This window comes from Tasmannia lanceolata, unplaced genomic scaffold (assembly GCF_043159265.1).
Source record: "Tasmannia lanceolata isolate RefF3 unplaced genomic scaffold, GAP_Taslan_0.1 ptg000020l, whole genome shotgun sequence".
Lineage (NCBI taxonomy): Eukaryota > Viridiplantae > Streptophyta > Magnoliopsida > Canellales > Winteraceae > Tasmannia > Tasmannia lanceolata.
In genome coordinates this window covers 21,557,062-21,580,355 of record NW_027518697.1, presented here as the reverse complement: position 1 = coordinate 21,580,355, position 23,294 = coordinate 21,557,062, and the positions used below count along the sequence as shown (strand labels likewise).

Sequence of the window (23,294 nt, the reverse complement as noted above, 5' to 3'; positions counted from 1 at the left end):
GATTTGTTAAGTTTATATTAAGGCTTGAATTTTTGGTATTTCCTAAACCATAGTACAACCTGATCACCATTGTTCCTAACCACACATTTAAAGCAGCCATGGTGTTTGCTCGAATGCCTCTCTCACCCAACAATTAATTCAAGTATGAGAACAACAGCACCCATTATTGAACTCTACTTTTCCTTGGAACCGGGCACTCCATTTCCTCCTTATACCATAAAGTCCAGCTTCCGCCACTATGGAATTTTGGTGCCGATATTCTCTCAATGGTATGGGATCTGATGGAAGTAAAAGAGCACATTTATCATTAATAAGTTCAATGGATTTTGCAAGAGAAGGTATGTTTCAATTAGTTTGGATCTGCTGGAACGCAAGGTAAGCCATGGCTGACAAAGAACATTAGAGTCGAGTGGTAGAAAAATCACCTCTTCCTAAAGGTGACTGATCCTTAAGGCAGATTCAAGGAAAAATATTCAATATCAGGAACTTAATAACGTACTGCTTTGGGTGAATTGTTAGCCCTATTTGATTTGATCTTTTGTACCATTGACTAGTAGATTTGTGTACCTTTGCTTTGCCTTACATTATCTCAGCAACCAATTGGGTCTAGCATGCCTATTTGGTAATCCTATGGACCCTTATAACTTCTGTACTTGCCACCGCTTTGTTTATTGTACTGTCATTGCTTTGCTTACTTTATTTGTAATATGAACCTTTGAACCCCTTTTGTGGAAATCCTTGATCAGCTATGATCAGTACCTCATGGACCTTTGGATACTATTCTTTTTGGACTTTTGTTTCGCTATCTAGACTTTTGGATAATCTCTGATATGAACCTCTTTACTGTTATCTGGACCTTTGAAACTATCTGTGTTGAGCTTTGAACCTTTGGAACAATCTGTTATGGACTTTGGACCTACTTTCAGGACACTTTGGTGGAGGCTTGGGTTATTTTTGGACCCTGCCATATGGGGGTAATACAATTGGCAACTTTGGATCTGCCATATGGGGGTAATACAATTGGCAACTTTGGACCCACCGTGGGGGTAGTACACTAGAACTTCTGGCCCGTCAGTGGGATAAACCGCTGGCCCTGTCGACTTGTATCTAAACTTTGAGGAATTAGTTCTGACACCGTGGGCGGTCTGTATAAGCAATAACATGCTTTTTGGACCCGTGGGCAGTCGGGGTAAAAATAACTTGCTTTTTGGACTAAGCTGATGATCTCGAAGTGGAGTTTGCATTCTGAATTTCATACTCTGGACACCCTTTGGCAATGACTATTGTTCTGATATTCTGGACGCCCTTTTTGGCTTTGATTTCTATTTTGATTCTAGCTTTGACTTCTGTTCTGATACTAGCGTTGATTACTGTTAGTTTTGATTGCACCTCCGTTCAGTATTCTATTTTAATATGCTCTTTTGATTATCATTATACCCACTCTTTCTGTTTGAGACATCAATATTCAGTTCTGACCTTTTGTTTGACCCTTATTGAGCCTTGGCATGCTTAGACCCACTGAGCTTTTCAGCTGACTGTGGTTTATAATATTTTAAGACTTTGATCCTCGTGTGGCAAACGAGGAAGTCGATGCTTAACTTTGGAGATCTTTTAGTTTCATTTGATCAGTTAGATGGTGAGTATTATGTGAACCCTGTAAGAGATGTTGCTAAATTTCTTTAAGTTTAGCTTATTTTTATGTTTGGATCTAATATTTTATGCTAGCCTTGTATACTTGTGGAGCTTGCTTTGCATGTATACGGCGCTGTCATGTCCTACGCCCAAGGTGGGGTTTGGGGCGTGACAGATGTACCAGCCGAGATCCATGTGTATGCATGTGTGTGCATGTTTGTGATTGTGTGTGTGTGTGTGTGTGTGTGTGTGTGTGTGTGTGTGTGTGTGTGTGTGTGTGTGTCTATGGTTGTGTTTGTGTGCGTGTGTTTGTGGGTGTGTCTCTTTGTCTGTGTGTCTGTGTGTGTTTGGTTGTCTGTGTGTCTGAGTGTTTGTGTATATGTCATGTGAACTCGGTCAATTTTAGTTGGACTCGGTCAAACCTATGACCCACTTTATTTGCTTATTAACTATGCGTCTATGACCTATTACTTAAACCCCTCTCGTGTGAGAAAAACTGTGAGAAAATGTGAGAAAAACCCCTCTCGTGTCAAGGTATGCCCTCCCCTCTCTCTTTTGTTCTTTCTCTTCTCTCCTCCCCTCTTCTATTATTCCATTCCCCTCTTCTCCTATCTTACATTATTCATTTCCTTGCTCCCTCCTTACATTTTACCTTCATTATCCCACTTTTTTCCCTTTTCACCTTTCCCAATTGGGTTTAAACCGTTCTCTCATATGTTAGAGGAATTAGGTCAAGCAAGAGGTTGCTTGAAGCATTACACTCAAGGTATCTAGTTTGCAATACTAAGTTTGTTGCCTCCAGCCCCTATATATAGAGGTACACTAAGGTTAATGACTGGTTAATGGACTCTAGCCCATGTAGGCCCCATTATCTTATTGGGCTTATATTAGAACATATACTAGGGTTATACCATACACATGTATACCCAACATCATATCCCTCTTTTCAACTTGGGTTTATAATCGTTCCCTCTTTTCCCCCTTTTCACTCTTCCCAGTTGGGTTTATAAACCTTTCCCTCTTTCCTCCTTTTTCACTCTCTATTGGGTTTATAAACCTTTCCCTCTTTCCTCCTTTTTCACTCTCTCTGTTGGGTTTATAAACACATTCCCCCTTTCCCTGTGTTTTTCTTTGATCTTGGTTCCCTTTTTCATGATCTTGAACTTTTCTCAATCTCAATCTTATTTTCTTTCCTTGGTCATGATCTTGATCTTTTATGGGTCTCGATCTTTTTTTCTTTTCGAGATCACCTTAATCCTTTTTTTATTCATCACTCCTTGTCTTTGCGGCCCCTCCTTCTCATATATCCTTATATCGTTTTCTTCTCTTGGAGGCTACCTATATCTAGACCATAATTTTAAAACTCCCCCGCGTCATCGTGGACTCCTCCAAGTCGACTCTCTTTTCCCTTCGCCGCATTCCACGTTTTACCGCCGGGTTCCGCGTTTTGCCATACAAAGTTCAATAAAAACTCCTTTGACTCTCCCCAGTTATGGCTGTGTCAATTGAGTACTTAAGCGCGTCGTGCTGAGTCGACTAGGATTTTCTTCGACCACATTTTGACCCAAATCTGCGTTTTGAAACATTGATCTAGACGACCAAGGTCGAGGTCCTGTACATTGCCCAAATGCAAATTTTTCCTACATTCTTATTTTCATTATAGCCTACCAGTATTTCTCCCTTTGAGCCTAACATCATTTCCCCTTAACCCTATACCCTAAACATACCCCTACCCTTATTTCATTACCCCTTCTAGATTCCTCTGGGCCATAGTTAGGGAGTTTATTTTATAGATATGATTTGTTGTCGGACCTGATTAGACATCTGGTTATTATTGACTAGCGAGCTGATTTCCCTGATTTATAATCTATTTTATGGAACTCTCTTGGCTGATTTGATTTCTACTGGCGAAAGAATTCAAAAGCTTTGATTCTTTGTGAAAACCTAATGGTTGTTTAATTACTACTTGTGGTTGATTATATTGTGACAAAATTGGTTCAAGTTCCCATAAATCAACCTCCAAAACCTAGGTTTGCATCAAAATTGCATCGTAGCTAGATTTGCACCAAATTGGTATCAAAGCTTATGTTTGCACCAATTTGGTATAAAAGCTAGATTCGTATCATACATAAACTTGACATTAAAGTTGTTTGTAAATTAGTGATCACGTGGTACCCGTCCAACATAGACAAAGTGCGACTAAACAGTCTCAAAATCCAATCTCTAATGCAAGGAGAGCCCAAATTGAAATTGCTTTTAGTTTTTCTTTTGAAACAAATTGATTGATTTTAGTTTTTATATGAAAAAAAAGTAGAGGATGGAAACTCATTCCTAAATATGTTCAAGCTCTAACTAGGTAGCAAATGTACAAAGGGTTTATCGGCTTCCAATCACAACCATCAAGTAAAAAGCTGTCAATGGCTCGAGGAAACATATCTATTTGAGGGGTGAGAGTTTTAGAATATCGTATGGAATGAAGAATCTTTCATTCTTTTACTTTTCTACTTGTATAAATAGGCTTGTTAGCCCTAAATATTGCTAATATAGAGAAAAATCTCTTTTTCCTATTGGGTTTTGTCCCATTCTTTTCCTTTTCTTCTTCTCCGAATCTATCTAGAAACATAGTTTTAAAATGTCAATATTTCAAAGGGAAATGATAAATGCGCCCCATTTCATTACTTGGGACACCCAGCTACGGTGTATCTATGACTGCAGAGGGCTGATGTACTTCACATTTGAAGGAGTGAACGGACCTGATTGCACGTACAATGGAGCTGGGTGTCCGAAGTGATGAAAAGGGGCGCATTTATCAGTTCCCTATTTCAAATTACCATTATACATTAGGGCTTTAAGAAATTGCAATATTGCCCGATATATCAAAATATTTTAAAATATTTCCATAACATCGCACAATATCAGTGGATATATCAGTATCAGTGGTAAAAATAGCGATATATTTCTTGAAATGTCAAAATATTTTAAAATACACCAAAATATTGCCAGATATCGGTTGATATATCAGTATTGACATAGATATATATCAAGATATCTTTGATATCTAAAACAATGCATAGAAGTGTCTAAAAGATTTACTTCCCTAGAGCACGTAATAACACCCATAAGTGGATCATGCCACCTATGTATAGTCATAGATGAGAATTTTAATCAACAAAAAAAATGAAGCGCTCACCAGGGAGAAAGTATAACCAAAGTGATTTCTCACAACTACCATCCTTAATGTTTAACAAAATTAATAAAATGATGCAATACTCACCGAAAAAGACAATTGGTATTCTGTAGTCTGGATCAGGCATCACTATTTCCCCTTTCTTGGTCTTGCTTGCAACCTGTGAAACAAGGAGCACTCTTATCAACTCTACAAAAGAATATCCCACAAAGATAACTTATAGATGTTCAAAACCTCAATGATAGATTCAGAACTAAGCTAAGTTGACTTTGTTGACCCAGCTGCGAGCATGGTTTTAAATCTAGGTTTCGGTTTTCGAAATTTTGGCCGGAATACCGAATTCGATAAAAAAATGAAATTTCATCTTTTTTGTAATGAAATTTTGGTAATTTGGACTAAGTCTTGGAAATTATTTTTTAAAAAAAGCATTTTAATGAAATTTTGGTTTCGGTCATGACCAAAAAAAAGAGGGTGGCCCAGTGCACGAGGCTCCTGCCATGGAGTTTGGGGAGGGCTAGATGTACGCAGCCTTACCCCTACTTTATAGAGAGGCTGTTTCCGTGACTCGAACCCGTGACCGCCAGGTCACAATGGAGCAACCTTAGCACGGCTGTGAGTACCAACTCAAACCCGGTTTCAGTCTTGACTCTTGACCGAAATCTAAAATTTCAGATTTCGATCGAAATTTAAAACCATGGCTGTGAGTACCAACTCCAAACTCTAGTTTTATAAGAAAACAGTGTTGAGATTTTCATTGCCGTCATAAACTTAAACCCAAAGACAGATTTATAAAGGATTCTAAGTTTGAAAATTTCAAAACCATAATTTACACATAATTCAGACATATAACCTTTAGACTGCTAGATTAGATCAAAACACCTAAAGCCACTAAACTATATCGTCGCCTCAAATACATCAGCGTCATATGAAGCAACAAAGCAAAATATAAGTGAATATGTTAAGTGCTATGGACCATAGATGCGACCACAGCACAGCTTCCATGCTTGCGACTAATCTCTCTCCTTGTAAAGCTTTTGCTACATACAAGCTTGCGGTAAAGTAAGTTCGGGATATTCCTTGGACATCCTCTCGCTTTGCTACCTGTTCAAAGTAACAGATAATCAGAATAAATAAATACGGAGATAAACCTAACTTAAACTACCTGAAAATAAGATCGACAATCAAGGACGGATCCAAAAATTTGCTCTGGGGGAGTGGGGGTGCAGAGAATGGTTGATATATAACAATCCTCCCCCTCCCCGGGTTCTTTTAGCGTGATTTGACGTCAAAAAACATTAAAGTTGCCCACTGTTCACGCTATCAGGGGGCGAATGCGTACTGCTAAGGGGGGGAAAAATATCATCTCCCTAATTTTTTTTATGAAATTAAAAGTACAAAAGATAGACACCAATTTGAATTCAAATTGCCTTCATTTAAAAAAATCATTTATATTAATTTGTTCATGCCCACCAAATGATGCCAATATGGTAGCAAACAGCCAGCGAAATAGTGTAGTAGGCTATTAGCTGTAAAGATATTCTTTAGTTGACAAGCCAATCTGACGTTGGCCACACCAGATGAATGATTTAGATCATACTAATGTCATGTGGTTGAGCTCAGTCTTTAGGGTTCTCACTGATAAGTTCCATAAGATAACTATGATTGTATGATTCCCCACATTGCTCACTTACTACAAAATAAAAGAACACGTCCGAATACACGGAGACAATCTGTAATGCCCCGACCATCTATGTAGATATTGCCAAGTTCTAGGCTGCAGCCCTTTCCGGTTTTGTTTTTCCCGCAGAAAACGTGTATACACAGGGAATGGGGTCTACAACATATAACCCATGAACTTTCTCTCTCCGCTTCCAATGTGGGACTATTATAATCCACCCCCCTTAAAGGGCCCAATGTCCTCGTTGGCACATCGTACTAGAGGAGATACTGCTCTGATACCATATTTGTAATGCACCAACCATCCATGTAGATATTGTCCGGTTCTAGGCCGCAGCCCTCCCCGGTTTTGTTTTTCCCGCAGAAAACGCGTCTACACAGGAAATGGGGTCTACAACATATAACCCAGGAACTTTTTCTCTCCTCTTCCGATGTTGGACTATTATAATTTCTTCTAGATATAGCTAGGTATCAAATGGAACTCTCCCCTAAAACAATGCGCTTCTACTTTGAATCCCAAGAGTCATCACTAGTGGGGGTACTCAAAACCAAGAGTCACCATTAATGGCTAATCCAAAGGTTCATGGAATGTGAAGAGTTGCTCACAAAAAGTCAAAGCTTTCATGAACCTATTAATGTGAGCCATTACACAGATTCATTGCTACAACTCATTCACTTATCCATGACTATGAAAAGTAACCATTAAAGCCTCATTAATTTATTTTGATAATTTGAAACTAATTAATTGGAACAAAATCCAACAGAGACCATGTAAAACGTATTTTAAAATAATAAAAAACTTGGACCCACCTTATTCAAAGATCCAAACCTTTCATTTGATGGGCGCCATCAAATAGGGTTGCCCATAAAATCATCTCCATAGGATGATCCTCCCTCCGATCTATAAAAGGAACCATATCAAAGAATTAGGATCGTACTTTTGGGGGAGGCTTATTTGCAACGGGCCAACAAATGAACAGTTTGCATCTTTGAACAACGTGGGTCCCAATTAATTTTCTAATAAAATACGTATTATATGGTTCATTCATGTACGCATGTGCATGTATTTTAAAAATATCACTTGGGCCCACTTTGTTCAAAGATCGGAAGGTTAGGATATCATTTGAAATCTCTATAGATCAGAAGGTTCGGATCATCCGATGGAGATCATTTTTAGGAATGGCCTATTTACGTTTTGGGCCTAACAACTGAATAGTTTAGTTCTTTGAACATGGTGTGCCCTGCTCTATTTTTTTAAAAATGGGATTTGCTAGCGTCCTTCGCATAGCATCCATCTCAGATGGTCTATTGCATGTCAGCTGAGCCACTTCATGAATGAAGACAAAAGCTGCTGTAAAGTGAGAATGTGTGGCTGGTCTGACATGCAACAGACCATCTGCAATGGACGCTAGCCAATCCCTTTAAAAATTATGTGCACCTACATACTGACATTATATAATGCATATTTATTACAAAATTCACTGGTGGCCACCTTAGCGAAGACCCAAACCATTTAATTTTTATAAGCCCGGGTTGAAATAGCATTTCCCATAAAAGCATCTCCATAGGATTATCCTAACTCTTTGATATGTTGCATGGTGTCTTTTGTCTAGATATTGGAGGGTTAGGGTCATCCTATGCAGATAATTTTATAGACAAGGCCCATTTACGTTGGGGCCCGGCAAATGAATTGTTTGGACTTCAAATAAGGTGAGCCCAAGTTTTTTTATTTTTTTATTTCAAAACACATGTTATATGGTCTCCTCGTAGGTGTACATTAATTTTTTTAAAATAAAGTGGGCTATACTAAAACATTCAGTTGGTGGCCCCCACCAAGGACTTCGGTTGAGAGAGGTAGTAAGAGAAAGTTGCGAGCCCCAGGCCAGGTACCGTTTGAGAGAGAGAAGTTTAGCTTCACAGCCCGGTTAAAAGGGGTGTGAATACCTAATGAGAGGGGGCGAATTTATTACCATCAATAAAACAGTTCTGAAAATTTTTCAAAATTTTGACAATAGTGCCCCTCGTTTCAATAGTGGCATCCCTTTCTAATTACACTCACCCAGGTAGCTGTTAAAAGACATTTACAAGCCATCAACAGACATAAGAAAAGCATATAACAGAGTGACTGTCATAGACGAATCAAGGGCCTTTCCCTTGTAAAAACCTTATAGAAGATAAGAGGACTGCTATAAGAAGGTCCACCTGTTTCAGGGAGATCCCTATCTGCCCTCCCTATTGCTCTAATCTGTCCAACAACACATTAATAACTGTTTTTTCATGACAAGAATTCCTCTGTTTTTTTTAATAAACTGATAAGAACACCCATTATTTTACAGATGTAACAACATTAGGATGAATGTTTGCTACAATCTGAAAACAAGTGTACCTTATGGGCCCGTGGATACCTCATGCATTTGTATTTTAATTTGGATTTGAGTTTTAGGTACAAACTACATCAATCATCTTCATGATCATGTTTTAAGAGAGAGAGAAAGAGAGAGAGAGACGGAGAGATGTCTCGCTGCTGCCGGAGCATCGTCGAGGAGCAGCGATGGTGAAGGAAGGTGCCACAAATATTGATTTCCAAATAATGTCTCGCAGAACAGATTTCAAAATCGGAATTTTTGCACTGTCGTAGATGATTTGGAAATCTAAAGGATCTGATTCAGTTCAAAATATGAACTAAATCCAAATCTTAATCTTGTGGGTATCCAAACGTGGCCTAATATCATTCGCCTGAAGGATATAGACCTTCTAAAACCAACAATTAAAAGAGCATTCGCTAATAAACCTTAAAAAGTGTGAAGAATTCTCATGGCTTAGTTGCATTACTCTAAGCTCTCTCCCAAATATAATTCTTAAACACACATTCAGTAGTCAAATGAGTTAAAAGAGAACTGGAAAAGAACCCTCTCTGAATAAAGGGGTCTACGCATAAAGATCTATGCCCCAAAACTTGGCCGGTTGATTGGTCCGATGTTTGCGATCCACATTCTTAATTGTGTTCATGTCCTCCTCCGATATCTCAAAATCAAACACTTGGAAATTCTCATCCAACCTCTCAATCTTTGATGACTTTGGGATGACAACAGTATCCCTCTGAATGCCCCACCGAAGAACAAGCTGAGCTACGGTCTTCTTATACTTATCAGCCAAACCCTGATGCCAATCAAAAGAACAAAATAACCCAGTCGCACAAAAAACATTAGCAAAGAATAATCTATTGAAGTATAAATGATTAAATAACACCAGCTCTAACAGCTTAAGCTTTTGGAGTAATTGGTTGTTTCACATGGTACCAGAGCTCTTGCCTCACGGCACGTCCTGGGTTCAAAATCCAACTACTCCTTGATATTAAAAATTCACGTGTACGGCCAACCCAAAAAGAGGGGCCACACGTGAGGGGGAGTGTTTAGGTATAAATGATTAAATAACACCAACAATAATTTCCATCCAAAAAAAACACCAATACTAACACTAACAGCTTAAGCTTTTGGAGTAATTGGTTGTTTCACAGAATCTTCAAACACGTTCCGCCCCTTGGGTACAGAGTAGAGTCACTCACCTTGAGAACTGGATCGTCCAAACATGAAACTGAACCGAACCATTCGATGTTAGCAACGGCACCACCGATAGGTGTATGGGCAGTTACACAGATCCCATGTTTTTGGCAGAATTTGACGAGAGAATCACGCTGAAAGTAGGGGTGTGTTTCAATCTGATTCACTGAAGGCTTCACTTTCGAGTAAGCCAAACAATCTCGAGTGAGAAAGATGTCGTAGTTGCTGGAAAAACATTATGTAAGTTACAAGGCAATTGAAATAGATAGAAAACTCTAGATTTTATGCCTGGGCTGAAACAAATTAATATAGCATGCCTGAATTGTGAGAGAAGCCAAAGGCATACAATACAAGATATCATAAATGGGAAGAGCTACAAAAAAATCACATGCCTAGACCAACCAAACAAATAGGGAAGTTTCTTGGAGAATATATTAAGGGTATATTATAGATGAGTAGTAGCAAATCAGAAACAGAATATACACTAACTACCCCAGGTTTGCTTTAACAATAAGGCCAGGTCTGGCAGTCAGGAATTTTATTTTTTTCATGATAAATTAGTGTTTCCAAGTGGTGAGAGCGGGTGGGAGATGGAGAGAGATTTGAGAGGGCACGATTGAGATGAGGGTGAGAAGTGGCTGAAAATCAGGAAAAGTCGATCCTATTTTGAGTAGAGCACCTCTCACCACTTGGAGACACTAGTTTCCTGAATTTTAGCCACTTCACCCGCATTAGTCATTACCCCTCTCTCACCACTTGGAGAACCACTTGGAAACACCAGTTTATCATGGAAAAAGAATTCATGGCAGCCAAACGTGCCCTAAGGCTCCATTTTCTTAAATGTAAAATGGGTGTAAGGAAATTTGACACCATTTTTTCCACTTAAAAATGGATGTAAAATTTGTTTTACACTGACTTTACGTTGAAAGAAACAGAGCCTAAAGAAAAAAAAAATCCAAATTTCACGCATGTGTCAGAAGAACTCATGGAGATTCATTCTACAAATAAATAAGAGAGGTATTTATCAGATTACTGTAGAAACATTATATGGAGTGCTTTACCTGATCCCAATGCTGCGCACCAAACCCATGGAAACAAGATCTTCCATAGCATGCCACGTAGTTTCCAGAGATATGGTTGTGTCTATGTCCAGCACACCGTTTTCATCCAGTGCACTAGAAGTTGTTCCTACACCTGCATATACACAAATAGGAAAATCAACACTCCAAGTAACAAGCCTATGCAACAAAAAATATTCAAACGAAAAATTGGGGTGGAGATACCCTATTTCATCCAAAAAAACTAAATATATTCAAACGATGAAAGCAATGTCTGTCCGTAAGCCTAATCTGCAAACCATAAATGCTAAAATATATGCAAGACAACAGAAAAGAGTGAAAAGTATTGAAATGGTAGGATGAGATTTACCAGTATGCCTCGTGGCTATAGGAAAGTGAACAAGATATAGATCCAGATATTCTAGCTGGAGTTTCTTCAAGCTGTCTTTACAAGCCTCAAGAACGTGACCATGATCGGAATTCCAAAGCTGCAATCAGAGATTCAGAATACATGGAAAAATCTGTCATTTGTTTGGGTGGATGTAGACTAGAGATGCCAAAATCATTTATGGCGACGAAAAAAAGGTCATATCTATGTCATAAATGTACTGATATACTGGCCTTAGTGGTAATGAAAAGGTCCTCCCGTTTGACGAGGCCAGTTTGAAATGCTTCTGCCAGAGCGACCCCAACTTCTGCTTCATTTTGGTAATCAGCTGCAAATGACATTAGTTTGTTAGGGCATGATTGGAATCAAATAAATCTGGCAATGACTGGAGCAAAATCATTATCAGAGAAACCCATATTTGAAGGTGATAAAATATTCAAAATATTTTACATCGAAGATTAATACTTCATTAAGACCTGGATCATCCCACTGACATCTACTGGAATCACAAATCATTTACACAAGTCCTGAATGTAATGTGCCACCTAACAATACTTAATTATAAGGAAATGATCACAAATGCATGCAAGATTGCAGTTTTCAGAGGTGTGGCCTTCTGTGAGCAACCAATGATTTCTACCCTATAGAAATTTTCAAGGGCAACTCTTAAACCATATAGCCACACTTTATAGAAAATATAGTAACAAAAATATGACATGATAAATTGCATAGATTGAGATGCTATTCAGTGTTAACCAAAAGAAACAATATGTGTATAGTTTTAAACTATATTGATGCTATAGGCAAAACAACAAGTCTATAAAATCTAATGAATGCAAATCAATAAATTATGATGATATCGAAAACTCAGTACATGAATCAACCATAAGAGCTGCCGAAAATTAACCATGCATTGTTCTTAAAAACAGAACACAATTTAAGGATCCAAATATTCGAATCATTAAGCATATCGGTCTGTGGTCAAAACGTTACTTATTGGGCGTATTGGGCAGCAACATGTATCGCATACAGAATCTTCTCCATCAGAAGTTCACATAGCTGAAATCGTCATAGCTCCAATCCCCTTGCCTTTCTCGAAGCTCCATTGACCAAGTTATTGCAATTATAGACTCGACTAAATGATATCTCATTAAAATTTCAAAATCAAAGAAAACCCAAAAAACAATTAACAATAAAAAATACTTTATCTAAACTTTGCATTTCGTTTGCAAATTGCCATTAGGCAAAACTGAGGTCAACTAATGCCAACAGATCCCCTTCAACTTGAGAATTGATTTTGCATGTCATTGTCAGGTACAGGCCTAGTAATGGCATCCAATAGGCCTTTAGTGATCTCTTTATAAGTCAAGAAAATGAAGCTGAAAACTAATTTAGGGTTGAGGAAGTAACCCGCTACATGGAGACTAGAACTTCTTTCTTTTTTCTTTTTTTTTTGAAATGACAAACATCCGTGGAGACTATAGAGGTGCTCATCCCATCTTTTATCAATAACCCTCCAATGGTCATGTACTCAGACTTCTTGCACTTCAACCTTTACTGTATCACTTCCTTGGTCGTATCCATGGCCTCATATAAGTACCCCATAACAAACTTGTCTTGACGATCCACTAGACAAAGGACTCTCACTAAAGGCTCACTGGTATTCAAAATCAGTTTACAATTGGACCAGAAAGAATTAACAATAATGTCTTAACAATCAACTTGATAAGCACATGTCTTGCATACTCACAAGCAATATAATCATCGGAAATAAACATATGTCGGTGGACTCTCTTAAGTGTGAAAAACTCTGCATGACCAGGTAGTTAGTCATGAACGTCATCCAAGCATGAAAACACAAATTTTTCCACCGGTAAACTTGTTCCCCATCAAGTGCAGCAGCCATCTATGATTATATATGAACACAGATAGATTACCATTCAAAGAAATATGAGCACAGATATCCTTCGAGCTCCCTTAATATACTTACTATTACTGGAAACTCAACTAGTTTTACAAGGTCCTCTAACGTTAGGGCTATGTGATGTGTTGCACTAATTATCCAACAAAAATTCCCATATTTTATTTCCAACTTCTTCCCTATAGGGCCCACATGTTGAAATACCTCATTAAAGTTTTCAATTAATACATCGACAATCTTCACAATGTTTGATGCACCCACAGAGTTAATAAAAACTACCCCTTTGGGGTAAAAAACCATAAAGTTAATCAGCGAACATTGTGCTGCATCTGTCCAACCAGCATCCATGACAGAGCACCTCGCGAATTTTGACAAAAACTTAACATCTAACAAATGGCATTCAACTCAACTCAACTAAGCCTTTGTCCCAAACTAGTTGGGGTCGGCTAATGAATCATTTAAAAAAATTTCATGGAAAAGGTGAAATAATCTACTTTGCTCAAATTGACTAAGTCAAATCCTGACACTAGTTGGGTTCGTCTACATGGATCATTTTCTTCCATTCTCTCCTATCCAAGGTCATGTTCTCTGTTATGTTCCTAGCTGTCAAGTCTTTCCTCACTGTTTCTACCCAAGTTGTTTTCGGTCTGCCCCTACCTCTTTTACTCCATTAACTTGGCACGAGTCACTTCTTCTCACTGAAGCATCCAAAGGCCTACATTGGCTATGCCCAAACCATCTTAAGCGGTGCTCTCGCATCTTCTCCTCAATTGGTACCACCCTCACCTTTTAACAGATGTCTTCCTTTTTAATTCTATCTAACCTAGTGTGGCCGCACATCCATCTAAGCATTCACATCTCCTTTACACTCATCTTATGCACATGCTACTTCTTGGTGGCCTAACATTTTGAGCCATACAGCATGACCGTACAGCATGACTGGCCTCACAACTGTATTATAAAACTTTCCCTTCAAATTGGTAGGTATTTTACAGTCGCACAGAACTTCTGAAGCATGCTTCCATTTCAACCAACCTGCTCCTATTCTGTGGTTAACATCCTCTTCAATCTCTTCTTCCTTATGTAGGATTGAACCAAGATAGCGAAAGATATCCCTATTAGGTACCTCATGTCCAGTCATATTTACTACATCCTCGCCCCGCCTCCTTACATTACTAAAGTTGCACTCCATATGCTCTGTCTTAGTCCTACTTAATCTAAAACCTTTGGATTCCAAAGTAGTTCTCCATAACTCTAACTTAGCATTAACTCCTGCTTTGGTTTTGTCAATTAATACTATGTCATCTGCAAATAACATACACCATGGCATCTCATATCCTGGATACCCTCCGTACGTTCATCCATAACTAGCGTAAAAAGATAAGGGCTTAGAGCTGATCCTTGGTGCAGTCCTATTGTAATTGGAAACTCACTAGACAATAGACATGCCATCTGTAGCCTTCAAAATCTTGCACATTAAGTCGTGATAAGATGATGCCTTATATCCGACGTGATAAGATGATGCCTTATATCCAACCGAATCAAACAAACCGCATAAACCATTTCCTGCCAATAGTGGGACTGGGCGGCATGGAATGACACGTTGGCATCATACCAAAACTTGCAACCTAGCATATGAGCCCTATCAACATGCTCCTTGATCGTCAAAGCAATTGTATGCTTGGTTGTGATCCAAGGGTTGTTCATGGAGTAAAATAATTTCTTAACCCCTTTCTATTCCACTCCCTTATGGCACTTTTTCCTAGCGCTTACTTTGCTCCAATCTAGATGATGGGAGGCCAATAACTGCAACGTCTTCTTCTTCCTTAGTCAAACCATATGGATTTCCAATATCACAATAACCTGTTCTTGCTTTTCATTCCTATAATCTACGAAAACTCCTTCCATTCATCATTTCACATCTAGTGGAACCTTTCTGCAAGTTGTTGCATTATTACCTACTCCTGCTAGATGTCTCTTTAAATCGGTGATGCCTCCACTCGATTAACTTTGTCAAAATAAGCAAAATGTTTTATTACGATGACCATCCACAAATGTAGCATGTGCTCATGCCACATCATCCATTCTAATGAGAACAAAACCAACTGCCAATGCCAACAGAAGGTCCAAACCTTCTTTTTTTTTTTGGATCTTTTATGTAAGAAAATAGAGAATGTAGTGAAAATAGAAAATACAACAAAATTATGGGAAAATACGGTAAGGGAAATGGGTCGCCCCTGGGTGGATAATAGTGTGATAGAGCCAAACTTAGGGATCAAGAACGAAAAAATCACAGAAAATGATATTCGACATATTAGGGTTTTGAGGAACACAAGAAACCCTCAATGCAACCAAAAGGGGGGTTTCCAATGGATTTTAACCCTCCCATTCAATTAGGGACCAGGGGAGTGAATAACTTAAAGGCCCCTCAAGACCTATGAAAAATCAAACAAAGTAGGCCACAACTTGAAAGAAAAAAAAAGACGTAATGAACTATTAACTATTAAGTTCACTGCATTTTTTGTTGGTTTCAAATACAGAACAATTTTCGGTCAAAATTTCTGAAATTTTAAAGAGTTCTGACTGAAAAGTTATATTTCATTGTCTGTTCTAGATCCCTTCCAGAGTGGAATTTTTCGGAAATTCCGGCCAGTCCGAAACAAAATTGACGAGAAAGGTTTGAAGTGACAAGAAAAAAAATATTCAAATGAGCTAGCATCGAGAGATGAATTCTAGACAATCAATAACAATTGAAATCAACCTTGGGATATAGGATGAGTTTCGATATAATTTGGTTTGCTCAAAAGAAGAAAGAAGGCTGTACCACCATAGGAAATATAGTGAGTTTGTGGCTTTTGTGGGTGACATGAACTCATATGGGGGCTTGGTTTTTCGTACCATAAAAATGACACTTAACCTTTGTTGTGTAAAGGTTGATTCAATCCAAGATTTTAAATTTCGACCGAAATCCGAAATTTCGGGTTTCGGTCGAGAACGAAACTGAAATTGGCTATACTCGAAACGGTATAAAATTTCGGTCAAAATTTCGATATTTCGTTTCCCCGGAAATTTGACCCAAAAAGTAGATTTTTTTCGGTTAAATAATAGTTTCCCAAAATTTCAGCCGAAATTACCAAAATTTCGGCCGAAATTTTCTATGGAATAAAATAATATTTTATTTGATTTCGTGGATTTCGCCTGAAATTTCAAAATTTCAGCCTAAAATTTCGGTTTCGATGAGGACCGAAATCACTCCCGAAACCGAAATTTAAAACCTTGGTTCAATCATATATTTATTCACATTTTTTTTTTGATTGGATATTTATTCACATTTGATAGGAGAGAGAGAGAGAGAGAGAGAGAGAGAGTGGTTCCATTAGCTTCTAATTGATGTTTACACATGCTATATACATGTAAACAAATGACAAAATATCCAATGGTGCCAATAAAATATGCCATATGGTGTGCATGGGCATATATTAATACCCCCTCAAGCGTATGAGCTTATTTTAAAACGATCATCTTGTCAACTAGATGCACATGATAGTGTGTAAATGTGTAATGAGGCCCTTTGCAAGAATATCTGCAACTTGATCATGACTCAAAACATACCGAAGAAGATTCTCATAGCTCTCTATTGTCTTCCGAATAGGTAGATGATCTCTATATGTTCAGTCATGGCATCAAAGATGGGGTTCTAAGTTAAATTGATTGCATTTTGATTGTCACGGTAGAGTGGATGACAACTAGAATCAATGTGAAGCTCATGCAAAAGGTGTTAAAACCATGTGAGCTCTGCAGTGGCAGATGCCATAGCATGGTACTTCCCTTTAGCATTAGACCTTGCAATTGTTCTTTACTTCTTATTGCTCCATTAGATCAAGCAGTTACTCACCATGAGATAGAACCCTTTCACTGATTTCTTATTTTCTTATCAGGGTCACTAGTTCGGCTAGTGCCAGAATATCTTTTCAACCTTCACCTTATTATTGTCTACATAAAATAATCCAGATAAAGAGTGCCTCTAACATACCTCATGATCGTCACCATTCCAAAACAACACACCCCATGATCGTCTTTGCAACTTGCAGATCACTTGGGTCATGTAGAATCTTACAAACCAAATTTACCACATATGTATTATCAAATCACATAAGGGTGAGATATTATAGTGATCTAACCATATTCCAATAGGTAAGAGAATTTTTGAATTTGTTGCCTTGGTTACCAAAACTTTCTTTTTCAAGACTTCCTGAGTGTTAACTGTTTACAATTCATCATTTGAAACATGTTGGGATCAGCAGCATACTTTTGCATGAAAAACATTCCTTCCTTGGTTCTTTTTTTATCTACACCTAGGAAATAGTCTGCTGAGATCTTTCATATCAAAATTCTCTTTTAGACCATATGTAAGCTTCCAAATATCAAGACTATAATTTCCAGTGACTACGCTATCACCTTCATATACCAAAGCCAAAGTCATACCAAATGGTGTGCCTAATGAAGATTAATTGCCATACTTTTTTTTTCACCCCTTGTTGTAAGAGATTGATTGAGTCCATTGAACCATGCCAGTGGGACATATTTTAGCCCATAAATCACTTTCTTGAGTATGCAGACAAAATCGCCATGGTTCGCCAGTCAAAATTCCTCTAAAAGTCCCATATACACTTCTTTTAGAATACTATGAAGAGAATTGATCTTAATATCCATATGATGAATCTTCCAACCAAAAGAATTGGCTAGAGGCAAAATGAGTCTAACCAGTATTGCCTGGACTACTAGGTAAAAGGTTTCCTCGTAGTCCTGTTTATACTATTAGGTGTATCCCTTGGCTATTGGCAGCTAATTTGGCTTTGTGCCTCTCTGTTGTGCCATCATGTTATTGGTTCAAATTGTACACCCACTTGCTTCATACTACACTTTAATGTGTAGGTCTTGTAACAATCTCCCACATGTAGTTCTTCTAAAGGGCAATCATCTCTTCTCCCATAGCTTCAACTCATTTGTCTCTAATGACTATTTTGGTAAATGTAGATTGCTCACTGATCTTAATCGCATGGGAGAATAGTATTTGCTTGCTTTTGTTTCTGCGAGTTTAACCTCTCATATGGCTGCATGACACCACTGCTACTAGCACAGATACTGTAGACAATAGTAGACAGTTATGAAATGTGACATTTTACATTATAATGGTAGACTAGCCATTTATTTATTTTTCGCTGATTTGGCAGTTATGTAAATATGTTGGCATTGACATGAATAAACATTAAAGGGAGGAAAGTCGTGAGGTGAGAATAATCACTTCTCCCTTTCCAACCTCATGTCCTCTTTTCCTTTCTCCTTTCTCCTTTCTCCTCTCTCTTCTTCAATCTTTCTTTCATCGCTTTAACGACTATCTCTCTTACACAAGTCATGTCCAACATGACTTTGACATGGTATTAGAGATTTAGAGCCATAGAGAACCTACGGTACTTGTGGAAGATCTAGAAGAAAAGTTGAAGACCTATCAAGAGAAGTTGGATTTTTGGAACCCCTCTTCAAGTGCAGTTATTGTGGGATTTTCAGGCCTTTACAGATGTGAGCTTTGGCCAGATTATGTGAATTTTGAAAAAGAAAAAATTAAGCCACCTTTAATAGTATGTGGAAGTTTGTGTAGATCTAGATCTTTCTTAGATGATGCATATGATAGATATTACATGAGTTTTTCACAAAATATATTTGAGAGATTATTGAAGGATATTATGCCGCTTGACATATGGATCTAAATCCATGGTTTCGTAAAACCTAGATCTGATTTTATTTTTATTTTTTTTAATGGCTGGATCTTTTTTCTTTTTTTTACCAAGATATGATTTATTTGTCACTTAGGATCCTTTGTGTTTTGGGAATTCTCTGTAATCTGAATTGGTTGCTCGTTGGAATTTGGTGATGGTGTGATTCAGATTTCAGACAGTGGTTTATTGTTTTTATTAGAGATATTTATTATATTGTGATGCACATAATAACATGTGTTGATTCACTCATTCTCTCCCTTTTCTGTACACCATTATGGCTGCCTCAGGTGAAAAAGTCAGATTCTATCTCTATCAAATCTGATGGCACAAATCATTCATTTTGGGAATTTCATTGCAGAGGATTCGTTGAGGGAAAAAGGATTGTAAAAATGTTGGATTGCTCGTGTAAACCAGACTAAAGGAAATAATTTAAACCAATGGAAGATGAAAAATGCGAAACTCATTGGATCCTTTTAAAGCTTTGAGCCTCCATCCCTATCACACTAGGAAAGAGATGATGGAATACTTACGGAAGTTACACCGACAAGCAACTCAAACTAAACTCTTCATAGCAGAGTATGATATCTCATTTTCAAAACAAAAAAAAAGAGCAGAGTATGATATCTCTCAATACTCACGAGACAATTGGGCTATCTTTTTTCTTTTTGAAAAGAAAAAAGACGGGACAATAGGGATATCCAATCATATTACTCCAGATTTATGAGTTGTGGACTGTGCAGGATATGATTTTTCTTTATATATTGTTTGGAGCTACCTACAAGCAGTTTATGTCACTACAAGACAAATGCAACGACATGCAATTTATGATGCACCTTCGTCCAAAGTTCTTGTAGAAGAACGAAGATGTACCTTCTCAACAAGGATCGAACACGATATACAACAAAAGCGTCAAGAAACGATGCAAAGAACACAATCACACAAGAAACACAAGATTTACAGGAGAAGATTTTCACTATTTCAGTCTAGGGTTAAAAGAACTCTTAACTTCTTGGCCATAGAAAACACAAAGAAAACCAATCTTCTTGAAACCCTAATATGTGGCTTATATATCAATGCCACTACATAGAGAAAATGACTGAAATACTCTTTGGCTTGACACGTGTATGCGACATGCACATTAATCCGTCATATAGTGCCAGAATTCAAGACATGTGCGCACCAATTCTAAACTGCCAAAGCAAACATTATTAGTAGAGGAAAGCTTATGGATCTCCAATTCTCCCTAGTAGAGTTACTGGATGTTGAGACAAGCATTCGCACATGGGCTACTATTGATGCAGGTCCAGCATCTTCTTAGGACACATTTTCCATACCCGACATGATAGGAGTAAGCAAAAACCAACATATTACCCTTATGTTTCTATGGATGAGGAAATTGAGTGAGAAAAATTAAAAATAAACCATGTGGCATAAATATATAGAATTCCCTCCAGCCTTGATATAACTACAATTATAGGTTGTGAAGAAGGATCCCTGCCAATTAAATGTCTGAGTTTTCTAATTAATATAGGTTCCTTTCAAGAGCAAAATTAGGACCCTATTAAAAAAAGGTTTGAGACACTATAGCAAAATTGAAGGAGAAGGAACCTTCCCCACCTGGTTATGTCCCCCTTCTTAAATTGACCTTGGCCAATCTACTTATTTGTTTACTAGCAAAGCATAGAATCCCAGTGTGCTCCCCTTAGGGGTATATATGGTTGGGAAGTGGAGTGCATATGATTTCTCTTGAAAACAGAATTATCACTTTCCCTACCTAGTTATGTCCCCGCTTTGAAATTGGAGAAGTTGTTACTTGTAACCATGGTTTTAAATTTTGTCCGAAACCTTTTGTTTCGGCCGAAATATTTCAATTTCGGCGGCTACCGAAATGAAATCCACTTGAATTCGGAAAAGTACAATATTTTGCCCGAAATCTCAGGATTTTATTAATGTTTCGGTCGAAACACATAACTTTTCAGATAAAAAATAAAGACATTTCGACATAAACCCTGACAAAAGTCAACTCCACCAGTAGAAAAGAGAAGAAGAGCACGAGATTCCTTTAAGAGATTTCAAAAAAATGACAAAAAGTTAAAAGAAAAACCATTTCGACCATGGTTTTACAAGATTTTGGCCAAAATTTCGTACCAAAGTTTCGATTTGGCTGACGACCGAAACTGAAACTGAAATTTAAAACCATGGTTTTAAATTTCGACCGAAATTTGACCGACACCGAGACCACCAAACCAAAACGGTCATTTATTTCGGCCGAAATTTCATTTTTGCCCGAAATTTAAACCAAAAAACCTTTTTTAATTATTATTTTAATATTTTACCAAAATTTAATATTAAATAAAATATCCTTTTCTTTGTGGTACCGGATTTCGACCAAAATTTTGAAATTTTAATGGTTGAAATTTTGAAATTTCAGGGTCCGAAACCGGTACCGAAACCGAAATTTTAAATCTTGGTTGTAACATGACTTGCCAACCACCATGAATCCTCAAACCACACCGAGATACAAAGAAAAAAGAAAGAAGAAGCAAGCAAGATGGAATGGTAGGAAGTTATAACATGATTTACCAACCACCTCAAACCATATTCGAGATACAAGGGGAAAAAGAAAGGAATTCCTTCTTGTTTTCTCTGATATGTTATTTATTCTTGGATTGTCTTGTATGCTTCTGGGTTTGACCATCTCGGTCTTACCTTTGATTTTAATGAAATTTTGCTACCATTCAAAAAGAAAAAAAGAAAGCAAGAAGCAATGAAATCAAATAGAAGCACATAAGATAGGATGGTAACTGATTATCCAGCAAATTTCATTAGACATTAGTTCAAAACTAATTAAATTCTTAAGGAGTTATGCTCTATTAGTCCTATCTCCATCATGGGTTTTCTCCATTATGCAGTTTTAATCACTTCAATGAAAAATTCGATTGTTAAGTGCATCAAAATTGCAAAGACCAAACTCACCCACCAAACAAAAAGAGAGGAAAATGGGAGGGTAAACTACTAACCTGCACAGTCGAAATGTCGATATCCGATTTTGATGGCGTTGATGAGGAGGTCTCTGATTGATTTTCCTTCCATCCTCCAAACCCCAAGCCCCATTACTGGCATCTTAAACCCGCTGCTAAGATTGATAGCCATGGCCTCTCTTTTGGCACCGCAACTTTGGTGCTATACCCTCCAAAGCAGGACACAAATGATTTCCAATTTCACGAATCACAAGGGAGAGACTCACTTCACTGCCCTTGTTTACTCCGGTACAAATGCCGGGTTTCTTTTTAAATTACTAAAAACCCTCTCATTGATTGGACCCACCTATAACAAGACAATGGTATAGGAGAAAAGTTATATGCAGTAATTTGCTAGGGACAAACGCAGAAAGGCATTTCGCGGTTGCAGGAGAGAGAGGACATGAATTAAGTGAAAAGGACAATAATGGTTGAAGGATGGGCCTGTGTGGCTTCCCTCTCCTGCAACAGCTTGCCTCAAAATGACTTTCTGGGATGGGCCCTAGCAAATCCCTTATATGCGAGCTCTTATTCAACCCAGCCCGGGAGCACCGCCCTTGATATTTGATCGGACAGTAGCATGTTAAAAAGTGTGATGCTGTCATGTAAAATATGGGATTTGCTAGGGTCCATCGCAAAAGACATTTCACTGGAAAGTCTGTTGCATGAAAGAGTAGCCAACTAGGCTCACTTTCCAATTGATTTTGTCATTATTCATGAGGTAGCTGCTCTCTCATGCAACAGATGTTCCACGAAATGCCTTTTGCGATGGAACATAACAAATCCCGCAAAATGTTAGCATTGTTGGCCATACTCGGCTTAAAACAAGGGCTAAGCCCAAACAAAACATGAGGTGTAAATGATAAAAAACAAAAAAAACAAAAAAAAAACAAAAAATGAAGTGTAAAATGGTGGGCCCCACACTTTGCATGGCTTGGGTGGAGATCGTGGGACTCATTGAATCAAAACATGAGATTAAATAGTGGACCCCATCCGATGCATTGGTTCGTGGGGCTGGTTAGACTCAGTAGGCACCCGCTTAGCCTTATGCATGGATTTGGTTTGAGATGGTAG

The 23,294-nt window shown here is 37.9% G+C and overlaps 1 protein-coding gene across 1 annotated transcript; it reads right to left on the bottom strand.

Moving 5' to 3' along the window:
- Positions 1-9,265: 9,265 nt before the first annotated feature.
- On the bottom strand, positions 9,266-22,464 carry LOC143854204 (NADP-dependent D-sorbitol-6-phosphate dehydrogenase-like). Its single transcript, XM_077364050.1, has 6 exons — positions 22,221-22,464; positions 11,736-11,830; positions 11,485-11,602; positions 11,118-11,250; positions 10,062-10,281; positions 9,266-9,655 (listed from the first exon to the last, which is right to left on the bottom strand). Exons 1-6 carry the CDS (start codon positions 22,351-22,353, stop codon positions 9,425-9,427), a joined length of 930 nt encoding a protein of 309 aa, XP_077220165.1. The 5' UTR covers positions 22,354-22,464; the 3' UTR covers positions 9,266-9,424.
- Between the last annotated feature and the right edge of the window lie 830 nt (positions 22,465-23,294).